General features: G+C 52.9%; 1 protein-coding gene across 3 annotated transcripts in view; it reads right to left on the minus strand.

Moving 5' to 3' along the window:
- Positions 1-2,136: 2,136 nt before the first annotated feature.
- Positions 2,137-13,804, minus strand: part of ST3GAL2 (ST3 beta-galactoside alpha-2,3-sialyltransferase 2) — a 44,416-nt gene continuing 32,748 nt past the window's right edge. For 2 of the 3 annotated variants that reach the window (XM_045533977.1, XM_045533976.1), the window contains exons 3-8: positions 12,946-13,116; positions 11,616-11,809; positions 6,281-6,460; positions 4,703-4,748; positions 4,319-4,438; positions 2,137-3,349 (exon numbers count right to left, since the gene is read on the minus strand). In XM_045533977.1, the coding sequence (XP_045389933.1) occupies positions 3,176-3,349; positions 4,319-4,438; positions 4,703-4,748; positions 6,281-6,460; positions 11,616-11,809; positions 12,946-13,116 (885 nt within the window). In that variant the 3' untranslated portion in view covers positions 2,137-3,175. The remainder of the gene's footprint in view (positions 3,350-4,318; positions 4,439-4,702; positions 4,749-6,280; positions 6,461-11,615; positions 11,810-12,945; positions 13,117-13,804) is intronic. The other variant, XM_045533978.1, reaches the window with a different exon arrangement.

The raw sequence follows: 13,804 nt of genomic DNA on the forward strand, positions 1-13,804 counted from the left end.
AGAAATCAGCAGATGCTATAAATCAAGGGGTTGTGTTTATCAGAGACAATTTACCAGCATGCCACTGGGCACACATAAGATTATAAATGAAAAATGTAATTACTGAAATAAAAAAACTTGGCCAGGCAGAGTTGGCCCACACCAGTAATCCCAGGACTCTGGGAGGTCAAGGCAGGAGAAATTACTTGAGGCCAGGAGTTCGAGAGCAGCCTGACCAAAATAGTGAGACCCTTGTCTCTACTAAAATTTTTTAAAATAAAATGAATAAACAATCAAATTATTCTTTTCTGAGTGAGTTAGAAATCAGTGCTCCTCACTACCCTTACAAAAAAGTCACAACCTAGACATTGACATGAGCCATCACCCCTGACCAGTAATTTGACTTTTTAAGATATGGGTTTAGGATTTTACCTTTACCTTACCTAGCAAGGAATGATGCTTTCTTACCTTGCCCAACACGTCACAGAAGATAGTTCCTTGCCTGCGGCTGTTCCTGTGATGGGTAAGATAGTCCATTGCTCCCTTCCCTCCCCCTGGCATCCACCCATCCTACCCCAGCCCTTAAATCCTATATTGCTCACCCAAATATGGCACCTCTCCCAGAGGAGGATCACACATCCTGCTAGACTTGAGGCACGGCCATGGGACTTGTTTGGCATCAAGGAAACATGAACTTCTTGGCAGAAGCCTTAAGACTCAGAGGCCAGAGTGGTTACAGGACAGCCTCTGCAGGAGGTTGCTGCCAGGAATTCTTTCCAATGTATTCCTTTTTTGGAGGAAACTGAAGAGGGAAAATCAATTTATTTATAACCAAAATGCTCACAGTCCCTCAGATGTGTCTTGTGGACTTCAGACACTCCAAAGACAGTGTCTAGGAATCGTCTTGCCTCCCACACTCCCCCCCCCCCACCAACATCCTCAGCCAGTATTGTTCACAGGTTCCCATCCTCAGATCTGCCTTCTCCCCATGATCGTGCACATTTCAGAACAAACGAAAGACTATATAGTTTTGTTGTTCTTTTTAATTCAGAAAGAGAGAAAGGGAAGGAAATAAAAAACTTTTAACTATTGCAGAAAAGGAGATCTGGGCTGGATGCTGGGACCTACCTCTTCCAGAATGGGGATTAATGGTTTAAACAAAAGAAGAAAAAGAAACAAAAAAATAAATTATTCTGCTCAATACTGTTTGGCATAATTGCATTGATTTTCATCTTCAAAACACTCACAACAGCCTCTTCAGGAAGCACTGAAATGAGACTGGCAAGAACGGCTGGTGGCTTGACCCTCTAGGAGGGAGCGGGGAGCCCTGAGAGGCAGTCTACCAAATCCCCCGTCCACCCCATTCTTCACTCCTCCTACGTTTGGAATTGGGAAGGAACAGACTCAAACTAAGCTCTCAATATATTAATTCTTCTGGGTGCCCACTGCCCATCCCAACCCTCCCCTAACAAACTGCCCTGCTGGTCACTGTTCCCCCAGCCAGCTGCAGGAACCATACCAACGGCCAGGAGGCTGCTTGGTGGTGTCAACTGAGAAGGGCGGGGGCATGTGTCATTACCGGTGGGAAGGGGATCCTTTTAGTGGTTTGGGAGCTTCACAGAAGCCCTTTCCCCCTCCTAAACTTCCCCAACCTCGAAGGGTGAGACGACCATCAGCTCCCTCTGGGGACCTAAGCTGGGTTCAGTAGCGCCAGCAGCTTCTAGCTGGAACCCCTGTTGGTCAGCTTCCCAGCCCTTCCTGAGCTGGAAACAGAAGGTGGGTCGGAGGGAGGAGGCAGGTGAGCAGGGGGCGCATGGCAGGAGGCATGCAGCGGGCAAGTCTACTCCTCCCCGCGAGGCTCCTGGCTACTTGCACGGCCAGCTCAGAATTTTAAAAGAATCGTTGGTCAGCCATACCTGGTAGCTTCACATTAACTAAACTAGGAGCCCAAAGCAAAGTCACCCCTAAGCAAGCATCACTCTTTGGGGTGACGAGTGGAGGAAGGGGCATGCAGCGAGCAGCTGGGCTCCCCACCTCCAGCCTTCTTTCCACAGTGTTGCTCTCCCTCCCTAAAGCCAGCCAAAGACGCGTGTGCCTGCGAGAGAGAGAGAGAAACAGCGAGCAGCACCCCATCCCAGGGCAAGTTCTGATTTTTTCTTTTTCCCAGAGCAACAAGTAGGCTGGTGAGGAGGCCCAGGGCCTAAGGAGAGACACTAAAAAGGTTGTGAGTGAACAGAAGGGGCCGAGGGCACACGTGAGTGAGAAGCACCTTACATTGGATGTGACAGAGCTTCCTTGTCCCCTGCCCTGTTTCTTACACCTATGTTCAGGGGTTGGGCCCTAGGCAAATTCCACCCTAGCAAGGGGGGAATTCAATTCCCTAGTTTTCCCGTGAGACACGAAACGCCCTGGTCAGAGGCCATTCCATAGGGTGGCCGAGGCGGGGAGGGGGAGGGGCCCGCGGGCGTCACCGCGACTGCGTTTCTTTGGTGGGTTTGCACTCACCCATCTGGGCCTGACGGACAAGGGAAGTGTGGAGTCTACAGTGCTCTCGGAGGCCTGAGAGCTTGCCGAGGCCGCCAGCTTTCTTCCTGGGGAGAAGGCGCGCCCCATGGAAACCCCTCAGGCCACCCCTCGACCCCCAGCAAGCCCCGCCGAGGCCCCGAGGGACACCCGCCCCGCGCCTTCCCGGGTTCCTCCGCAGCGCCCCAGCGGAGTCAGGCCAGCCAGCAACGGGGACACTCCCCACTGTCGAGTCAGAGTAGTACTTTGTCGAAGCCCGGAGCATGCTCCGCTCCAAAGTAAGCGTAAAATAAAATCCTATCCAAAAGCACAAGGGAGTGGGGATTGCGCGGCCGCCGGCCTGCCCCTCGAGGCCATTGATTGGAGGAGACGGCCCAGCGCCGGAAGTTCTCCTTGAGTCGCATGATTGGCTGAGAAAAACGAGCTTTGCCCGACTGCAGCGCTGATTGGTTGCCAGGCCCGGAAGCCCCCAGAGTCTCGTGATTGGTGGGGGACAGCAGACGCTCGCTGGATTGCAGCATGATTGGTCCAGATCGTGCTCTGGAGTTGCTCTTGATCGCCTGATGACAGCCGGGGCGGGGCGCAGCGCGCCCTTGGGCTGGTCTGGAGTCCCGGGCGGGAACGCGCGCCAGAGCCTACGGTCTGGGCCGGGAGGGTCGCGGCGAGGCCAGGCTCAGTTGCCTCGGTAGACCTCGATCTTGCTGGCCTTGGCCAGCATGTCGATGATGTGGGCCTCGAAGTCCGCGTCGTGCACGCCCGTCTTCCGGAACTCGCCCGCGTACCGGTTATTCTCCCAGTAGTGGTGCCAGTTGCCCCGGCTGTCGGCCCCGAACCCGTACACGTTCACCTGCGGGAAGGGCGGCGCAGGGTCAGCCTGCTGCAGGGACCGTGGGGGACAGGGCGCGGGAGGGCTCGGGTCGTGGCGGGGAGGAGAAGGGACCACAGCGACAGGACGACTGCCTGCGAGGCTGACTGGCTCATCAACTCCAGGAGTGCGGGAGCGGCGGGGAGACGCAGGGGACACCCGGGCCTGGCGCAAGGACATACTCACGGGGAAGACCACCGTCCCCTTTCCCGTTCTCCTTCCTTCCTTGCCCTTGCTGACTTCTTTTTTTTTGAAATGGAGTATTTTATCTGAAAGCTGGTCGAGTACCCAGTACTGTACAGTGAAGAACTTACTGGCAAGAGTGGGTGTGCTGGGTGTGAGCACTGCCCTTTGTGGCACAGTAGCCCTGGCCGCTAGTGAAATGGGCTTCTGTGAATGACCAGCCTCCATTTTTAACACACGGTAAGCCTCGGGCCCGGAGCTGTGGGGGACAGCCATCCAGCTGAAAGGTAACCACTCTCCCCGGTCCATTTATGGTTATAACTTACTTTTTCTTTCTGACAAGTAATATCATTAATGAAAGTAATACTCTATTTCCTTTTTCTGTAATTTAACTTTTTTTTTTTTTTTTTTGAGACAGCTCAGTGCTGTCATCATCACAGCTCAGTGCAACCCTGAACTTCTGGGGTCAAGCCATCCTCCTGCCACGGCTTCCCAGATTGCTAGGATTACCGGCCTGAGTCACCATGCCTGGCCAGTAATTTAACTTTTTAATGAAGTGATTTCAGATTTGGTAAAATCCTGAAAGTAATACAGTTTGGGAAATGCAGATCTATACTTTACAGCCTAGAGATGGGGGAAATCAAAGCCACATAGTTTCTGCCTACAAAAACACATTCCTCTGGAGGCGCTGCTAAGACCGGAGAAGGGCTGCATTCCCTGTTTCAGGGGTCCTACTACTCCCCCCACTCCAGGATGGGGCCTACCCACCTCGTCACACACATGCAGGGCAAAGAAGAGCACCAGCATCCCTGTGGAAGGGTACCGCCCATGATGCTCTGTCCACCTGTCGTGGATGTACTTGAAGAAGGCTGGGTTGTAGATCTGGACCTAGGAGGGGAAGAGGTAACAGGTACATGAGGGATTGGCAGCCCAGAGATTCAGGCCAACCTCTGAGCAGCTCCTGCCAGTTCCTCCGTGCCTGCCAGAGGACCTGTGCATCCGAGTTCCCTGGTTCCTGTGGCCACTGCTGGGCTCAGGCATCCCAGCAGAGGGGGACTCCGAAGGTTCTGGGAAGGAACTGGGGCACACCTGGGCCACAGCACCACACACATGCTCAGGCAAACACTGTTCCCACTGATGTGGGGAGCTTACCTTTTCTTTGTCCACTCGAAGGAAAGACTTCACTGGGGCATAGGTGCTGTAAGCAGACAGAAAGGTAACATCTCAGATGGCCCTGTGGGACCCACAAGTGTCTCTCCTTCCCCCATCTCTGGCCTCATAGCTTCCAGACCGATCTGTTTCCAGGCTGTTCTCCCACTGCAGGCCCTTGCTCAGAAGCCTTCAATAGCTCCCCACATCATTTAGGATACAATAGGGATGTTTTAGGCAAGCGCTGGGGCCTCCCAGCTGCAACCTTTTTTCCCCACCTATCTGCTGTGAGCTCTCCACATGAGTTGGCTGATCTTCTAAATCCTTGCCTGTGTTCTTGCCTGTCCTCGCCACTCCCCCCAGGCTTGGCATCAGCTCCACTCACTGTCAGCCACGGCTCCTGTAACCGCCACCCTTCTCTGAGTAGCTATCATACAGCTCAGTTCTCCCAAACACAAGATAACGAACATCCTAAAGTCAAGAAACGGTAACTTCTACTTTTGTGTTTAAAAAATATATGGTGACAATAGCCAAAAGGTAGAAACAACCTAAATGTCCACTGGTGTATAAATGGATAAACCAAATGTGGTACAGCCACACAATGGAATACTACTCAGCCTTAAACAAAACCCAGGAAATTCTGACACAAGCTACAACATGGATGAACCCCGAGGACATTACGTTAAGTGAAATAAGTCAGATACAAAATGACAAATATGAAATGACCCCACTTACATGAGGCACCTGAAATAGTCAAACTGTAGAGACAGAAAGTAGAATAAGCTTACCAGGGGTTGGGGGGAGGGAAGAATGGGGAGTTAGTGTTTAACGTGTACAGAGTTTCCATCTGGGGTGATAAAAAGTCCTGGACATAGTGGTGACAGTCGTACAACAATGTGAATATATTTAATGCTGCTGAGCTGTACACTTTAAAATGGTCAAAATGATAAATTCTGTATATTTTACTACACAACAAAAATACTCGGTGAGACAGAGAGCAGATTGGCGGTTGCCCAAGGCTGGGGGTGGGTGGAGCACAGTGATGGCTGAGGGGTACGGGGCATCTGTAGAACTTTGAAGATCTTTAGAACATGAAAATGTTCTAGAATCAATGGTGGTCATGGTTACACAACTCTATGAATATACTTAAAGTCAATGGATTGTACACCTTAACTGGGAGAATTGTACGGTATGTGAATTACATCTTGATGAAGCTGTTAAAAGAAAAATACTTGGTGAATTGGATTTCCTATAGTTGCAGGCTGTGATGGGACCACTGCCCCCAAAGACAGTTCTCAGAAGGCAGAGTTCCCTAGTCAGGAGCCACATCCCGGAAATGAGACCCAAACCAGATGGTCCTTTCCTCACTTTTCCACTGTCAGGATGCCAGATGGCACCTCGCAGGAAGTGACGTGGAACAAGCTGCACCCTCAGCCAACTCACCATTTGAAGCCCTCCCTCCTCACCAGCCCCTCTTGGCCAAAATGTTCTATTAAAGGAATTCTATAATCCGGTCCCCAGAAGCCTCCCCTCAAAGTGATCCTGTCACCCACATTCCCTCCCAGCAACAAAGAGGCTCACAATCGGATCTGCCCCGTGGACAGGGCGCTGGCGATCCACAGCAAGTCCAGGGCCTTGAAGGGCACCAGCACAAAGCTGACGTTGGCGGGCAGGTTCTTGGCACTCTCGGGGTACATGAAATGGTGGGTGGTTCGGCTGCCAACATCCTGCTCAAAGCCCACAGTTGGCGCCTGATTCATCCTGCAGGGAGGAGAGGGTGACATGAGAATCAACTGCCATGGAAACTGGTACAAGATTTTTAGAGGACAATTTGGTGCTATCCATCAAAAATTTAAATGGGCGTAGACTGTGACCCAGCAATTCCACTTCTAGAAATCCTATAAAAATAAATTGCACAGGTGTGCAAAGACGTGTACAAGGATATTCAATGTAGTGTTATTTATAACAGTAAAAAGTAGAACCAAGGCCAGGCACGGTGGCTCATGCCCATAAACCCAGCATTTTGGGAGGCCAAGGTGGGAGGATCACTTGAAGCCAGGAGTTTGAGTGAGCTATAAATGCACACTGCACTCCAGCCTGGGTGACAGAGTGAGATCCTGTCTCTAAAATAAAAGTTAAAAAACAAAATGTAAAAGTATCTATTAAACAATAGAGGCTGGGTGGGTTGGTGAGTGCCTTTAAGTCCCAGCTACTTGGGAGGCTGAGGCAGGAGGATGGCCTGAGCCCAGGAGTTTGAGGTTGCTGTGAGCTAGATTGTGCTACTATGCTCTGGCTGGGGCAACAGAGTGAGACTGTCTCAAAAAAAAAAAAAAAAAAGAGAACTGTTTAATATACTTTGGCACATTCATATAATGGAATACCATGTGGCCATGAGAATAAATGAAGTAGATTTACATGTGCTGGTAAAAAAAAAAAATAGCTATTCTATGGAAAAAAAAGTGTTAATTGTCCCATTTCTTTTAATACATATCTTTTAGTACTTACCCTGTGCAGCAGGAGGAAATAACAGCACAGAAACAGGAAAAAAGGAAGAAACAAAAACATACTTTTGTATATGAATAGAAAAAATCTAGAATAATATTAAAATTGTTAACAATTGGTTACTCTAAGGAAATGGGATGAGAGGGTTAACTTTTTTTATTGCATACGTTTCTGTTTGTGTTTTGTTTTGTTTTTCTTTTTGAGACAAGGTCTTTCTCTGTCATCCCAGCTAGAGTGCAGTGGCATCATCAGAGCTCACTGCAACCTCCGACTCCTGGGCTCAGGCGATCCTCCTGCCTCAGCCTCCCCAGCAGCTGGGACCACAGGTGTGTGCCACCACATCTGGTGAATTTTTCTATTTTTTCTAGAGACAGGGTCTCCCTCTTGCTCAAACTGGTCTTGAACTCCTAGCCTCAAGTGATCTTCCCACTTTGGCCTCCCAAAGTGCTAGGATTACAGGCATGAGGCACCATGCCCAGCCTATTTGGGTTTTTTTTAATAACTCACTCAAAAGTGTGTATTACTTTTATAATTTTTTTCTAAGAGACAGGGTCTTGCCATGTTGCCCAGGATGGACTGGATTCAAATGTCAAACTCTTGGGCTTAAGCGATCCTCCCACCTCAGCCTCCTGAGTAGCTAGGACTACAGGTGTGTACCACTGTGCCCAGCCTACTTTTATAATTTTACAATATTTACTTATTTATTTTTTGAGATGAGGTCTTGCTATATTGCCCAGGCTGGTCTTCAACTCCTGGGCTCAAGAGACCCTTCCACCCCAGCCTTCCAAGTTGCTAGGATTACAGGTGTGAGCCACCATGCCCAGCTTATAATTTTTTTTAAAGAAAGAACATAACAGTCTTCCACAGCTTCCACCTTCCCTGGCTGTTCTGCCCTCTCTCCTTGAAGACAGTGAAAGCACGATAGGAAGGTTAAGCATTCCCTTGGCCCCTGGGCTGGACGGAAGCCTCTATCCTGCTACCCCCAGCCTGTGCCTGTACTCCCAGTCCGGCTGCCCTTCCACTCCAAGGCCAAGAGGAATGCCCTGCATTCTGAGGGTGTCCGCCCTGGCTGTCTTTCAGGTGACACACAATGTGCCATCTCTCCTGGTTTCCAGACAGTGAGCACAGGCTTCCCATCTCCCTGTGTGTAGCAAGCCAAGAAGGCTTCCATTTCCTTTCGATTCGTGCAAAACACAGCATAAGTAAAAATCAAAGCTCCCCTTTTTGGTAAGCATCTTACGTACAAGATGAGCCAGCTGTTAAACACAAACCTGTCGGTCCTGTCTTTTCTACTGTTTATGAGGGCATTCCTGTCTCACATAGACCGCCTGGTAGAAACATGACCACCAAGGTGGGGTGAGGGTGACAAGTCTTCAGTGTGTCTCCCAGCTTTTTGTGCCACTTCTGTACAACCAGCACCAACGTTCCCCGTCCTTGCAGCGGCTGGACCATCTGGCTGGCTGGGCGAGGCCTCCCTGTGCTGCAGGGGCTCCCACACTGGCTGCCGCACTCCCATCACTCAGCGAGGGGACTGGGAGGGCCACAGGCTGTGCCGTCCAGGACGCTCCCCGCCGGTCACATCACCATGTCTCCTACCTGTTTTTCCCTTCCCTTGAGGGCCTAGAGGAGGCTCTGGAGTGGGAGGCCCTAAAGCCTAGAGACTGAGTCTTTGTTCTTAACCACTTTAGTTCTAGTCTGGTTCAAGCAGACACCTGGATTCTTCCCTACAGACTCCGGCATGCTCTGTCCCCATAACAGGATCTAGCACCTGCCTCCCTCCCCAAATCCACATCTTTTGATGAACTGACCCTCTGCCTCCTGTCTAGGTGCCCCTGTGGTCTCCTGGTCCTTAGGGTTCAGAGATACTGTCTTCTGGAGGAACCAAGAAGCATCTTTTTCCACCCATGAATAACTCTGATTAGTTTCAGGCGTTGGCGTCCTATGGTAGCCACAGTCTGAATCTGCCTCCTGCCAGTCGCCCCGGGTCTGTGAGGAACAGAGCAGGCTGGAGAGGAAGCCTTATCAGGCCATGGCCTCAGAGCTGGTAGGGAAATGTCTCTCTGCTGCCTGGGCGATGGCAAGGGGTAAGCAGGAGGTGGAAGAACTGGGTTGGTGACACTCGGGTTAGCTGGGACCCGGGCTGGGCAGGAGCTGGGGTCAAGGGGTACTCCTGCGAGGACCTAAGAAACTTCATCTCACCAGGTGGAGAGGCCAACCTGGTCCTGCAGATCAAAGGGCTGCAGCTGCCCCAGGTTGGCTTCCGAAGACCCACCATCTGCCTCCTCCACTGAATTGGCAGCCCGAGCTTTCATAAAGTCCCGCCTCACCTTGGACCTGCCAGCCAGGATCATGCCGCCTCTTGCTGCAGGGCCTGCCCCCTTCACTGCCCCCCACCACTGGCCAGGCACCAGCTTGGAAACGTCTGGCAATGAAGGGAGCGAGAGGTCCCAGCAAAGTTTCAGTCTCCAAGGGAAAGGGAAGGAACATGGCACTCTAATGGGGACAAGATTTTGTTTTGAGGCTCTGATTCATTCTAGAGAAGCTGAGCCCTGGAAAGGGGGCAGAGCAGGACAGAGAGGATGGATCTCTGGGACTCGGGAGCGAAGCATTCTAGAAATCAATCTGTCCCTGGCTGCCTCCAGCAGCCAAAGAAGCTCTTGGGGGCAGGGGCACAGGCAGAGGGGACGTGGTCTCTTGTTTAGGGCTTGGTGTCTGGCTGCCTAGTCCCTTTCTTTCATTCATCTATTTATGGGGTGCTTACTATCTCCCAGGCACTGTTCTACAAGCTGTGGATGTATCTGCTGGCCAGCCGAGGCGGGAACAGCTCAACTCCATTTGTGTAGTCGGCAGGGCTCAGAGGACATACAGGAGGAAGAGGAGGCAGCTGGGGGGAGGAGGGAACTGGTGGCTCAGGACATTGTATCACTGTAACTCAGCTCAGCTCTCCCAAGGGCTCTTGCATAGGTCTTGTTTCCGGGACGGGAAGCCTCCCCACTGGTTCCAAACCAAGAAATGCCTGCAAGCAGAGTCCCCTCCACTGCCGTCTGGCTCCCTACACTGGCAGACCACCAGTCACCACCTGGGTCACCCCTTCCAGAAAGCGACTCTGGGGCCCACTCCCAAACACCACATCTCCTGGCCTGGCCCCTGTGAGGGAGCATCTGCAAATGTCTTTCTTCCACCTGGCCTGCCTGGGTACCACCAAAGTGTCACAAGCAGCCAAACCCTTTGGGTCAACAGGGCCTCCACCTTGGAGCTTCCCAACCATCATGGAGGTGCCTAATGAAGCTCTCTTGGTGCAGGTGGCCAGGGAGGCAGGCGCTTCAGGTACCTGACACCATTTTCCTGGGTTTCCCAAGTGCCCCAGGGCTGTACTGGAGTGATGGTCACCTCATCCCCAACCTTGGCCACCATCTCTGGGTGGAGAGAGGCCCCTCTCCAGCTCCCATCTCACCTCCCTCCCATTTGGGGAGCTAGCCATTGCAGACGGGGATATTCTCGGGTGGTTCTGGGGTCCTGGATGGGGTTCATCCTCCTCTCTCTCCCATTGGCCACCATTTCCCAACATGAGGAAGGTCTTGCAAGGAATGCCGAAAGCCTCAGAGACATACTGCTGCCTCGGTGTTGCTATGGAGACAGCAACAGTTTCTAAGACAAAGCCCTTCCTTCCGCCTCCTGGGAAACCTGGTCTTTCTGCAGTGCTCACCCTGAGAGACGCGTGAAAACTGGACATTTTCAGCATCTCTAGTCTTCAGGCTCTTCCTCCACCAAGGAGCGGGGTAGAAAGATCCCACCGTGGCATTTCCTGTCCCCAGCCAAGAAAGGAAGTTGAAACACACAGGCTCAGGACGGAGAGCAGCCCATGACTCCCTGTTCACGCCCAGCCTGCGTTGCTCTGCATCTGTCTGGACCGAACCCCTCCCAACCCTCCTCCTCTCCTCACAGCTGGGCACAGATGTCTCTGGGATGAATGCGCCCAGAGCAAGCAGTGAACGGCTCCTTTTGCACCCAAGACCTCTGTCTTCTGTGAGTCTACCAGAAAGAATCACATCACCTATTGCTACTAAGCAAGATGCTAGTTTGGTTTGGGGCCCTTGCTCCCGCCCAACTGCTGGGGAGACCAAAGGGGTAGGAAGGGCCTCTGGTGGGATCTTTCACCAAACATCAGCCAGGAGTCTGGTTTCAGCTCTTTCCAGAGGAATTCGGAGCCTTGGAAACTGTGTTGGCCTCAAGCAAAGTTTAGCTTTGGAATTCTGCCTCCCTATCCACCACCAACGGACAAAGGAGAACCCAACCTGTCCCGGAAGGATCTGGGGGTCAGGGTCCCACAGCACCCCTGCAGCTGGCAACCCACACCCTGCCAGACAAGGCCAAGGAGGCCAGAAGCCCTCCTGGAGGCTCCGCAGGGGCTCACCTCATGATGAAGTTGTGTCCGTCCACGTCCTGCCCGTAGCCGGAACCCCGCAGGTTGCCCGAGTTCCCCACCACGGCGCAGCGCCGGCACTGGTGGGGGTCCCGGACGCGGTAGGGGTTCTCCCCCGGGACAATCTGGAACAGCTTCTCCAGCACCTCGTTGGTGTTGTGTGATTTGAACTGGGGCTGCAACATCTGCGGAGGCAGCGCAGAGGCGTGTGAGCAGGGAGGGCCTCCGACCTCCCTTGCCCTCTAGTGTCCGTGCAACACAGACCTCTTTACCCAGGGCTCTGTCAGGGACCGGGGACTCTCTTTACCCAGGGCTCTGTCAGGGACCGGAGACTCTCTCTGAGCAGTAGGACCCTCCTCTCTCTCAACAGCAGAGTCCCTGGTTATGTGCCAGTCTCACTGATCAGGGAGCGGGGGCTCTGCTAGTCACAGAGCTGCTGAGGCACTGGAGGGCGCTCGGGTCAAGGTGCCAGGCGGCACATTCTCCAGGGACCTGCAGGCCTGTGTCGCCGAGCGGGGCAGCTTCGCCCGGGGGCTCCTTCCCCATCAGCCTGCAGGGGGCGCCCCTGGGACTCGGCCCGAGGGCTGGGGGCGGCCAGAGCTGCTTCCAGGGCAATACTGATGGGATACAGGAGCTGTTCCCTGAGCCCTGGGGAAGGGCAGAGAGGCGTGTAAATTCTTTCAGGGCTGGAATGGCTGGAACAGAACTGGTTCCCCCCTTCCCAGGAAGAACAGGGGCGGCAATCAAATGCCTACGGGCCAGGCAGGGAGGGAAGGACCGGTGGGGCCCACAGCAAACAGGAGATCTGTGCCCGTCAAAAAGGGGTAACTTCAGCCGAGTGTTGCCACATGCGATCGTGAGCCCAGAAGTGCCAAATTTTCAAATTTTTCAAGGGAAGCTGAAAATATGGACTTCATATGAAATATCCTGATTTCTAGATGTTGGTAACTAATGCAGTATTTTTAAGATATTGAGTGAGCTGGACTTGGCCCAAGGGCCACCCATTGGTCATGTCAAACTGGGGTTTTAAAATACTCTGTGGATGGAGCCGTGACTCCATGGGTTTGTGGCTGAGCAGGAGCTGCTCAGGGGATCTGTCTGGAGAGGGAGCGTGGCTCTGGGACAAGAATTCCCAAGTTCACAGCAAAAGGGGGTGGCTGTGGGGAGCAGGGGAGAAGCATATTGGCTGCTGAGCTCCATCCTGTGGGCAGGAGGCCTGGCCTGTTCACTGGGCATCCACCTTTGCCCAGAGTCCTGTCCTGGCCCTATATAGCCACCACTGAAACTATGACCTAGGGCAAACCCTGGGTACTCTCTGTACCTTGACTTCTCCCATAAAATGAAGGCCTTGACTCCGAGCAAGAGGCAGGACCCTTTGAGGGCTTCCTTCAGGGGCTCCTTCCCAATCAGCCTTCAAGGGGTACCCCGTGGGGCTCCTGGCAACCACCCCCTGCAGACCCCAGTCTTGGGCACTCTGGGCTGAAGGCAGGTTCTGCGGAGTGGTTCAGATAAGCCTGATCACATGAGCTCATCCTCACACTGCCCCTGAAATGAGAAAAGGGCAAGCCCATGCTCCCCGACAGCTGAGCAGGGAACGCAGGGAGCCTGTGGCTGGCCCCACCCTGGACCCCACCCACGTGGCAACCAGACAGCCTGCAGAGGCTGCAGGGTGAGGTGGAAGGAATCAGAAGGAGCAGAAAGGTGACCCACTGGAAGGGCGGGAGGACAGGACAGGATTCTGTGCACAGAATCCCCAGCCTTCAGCTCCCTTGGGCAGGATACGATGCTTTCTCATCCCAGCCCGGAAAGAAGTCTTTTCCAGCAATTGTAAAGAACCAAGCAAGTGGCTCTTGTGGTGTTTGCAAATTATTTTGAGCCAATGTTTACAAATTCAGATATTTCGTTTAAAAATCTGGATTTCTGGGTTCTCTTACAAGGTCAGCACATGCAGCAGTGTGGGCCGCATCCCTGCACAGCAACAACTGCCGGAGCCTGGGCTGCCTCCTGCGCAAGGCAGGCCTCCCCAGACAGTGCTCCTCACTTCCCAGCGTCTACCCACCGAGGGCCCGTCCCCTCGCCAGGCCACCTGCCCGGTCCAGTAGGCACTTCTGGTCTATGCCTGGCTCCTACAGGCACTAGAAAGTACTAGTTCTCTCTCCTTCCCGGCCAAAGCTTGCTCT

Source organism: Lemur catta, chromosome 20 (assembly GCF_020740605.2).
Source record: "Lemur catta isolate mLemCat1 chromosome 20, mLemCat1.pri, whole genome shotgun sequence".
NCBI lineage: Eukaryota > Metazoa > Chordata > Mammalia > Primates > Lemuridae > Lemur > Lemur catta.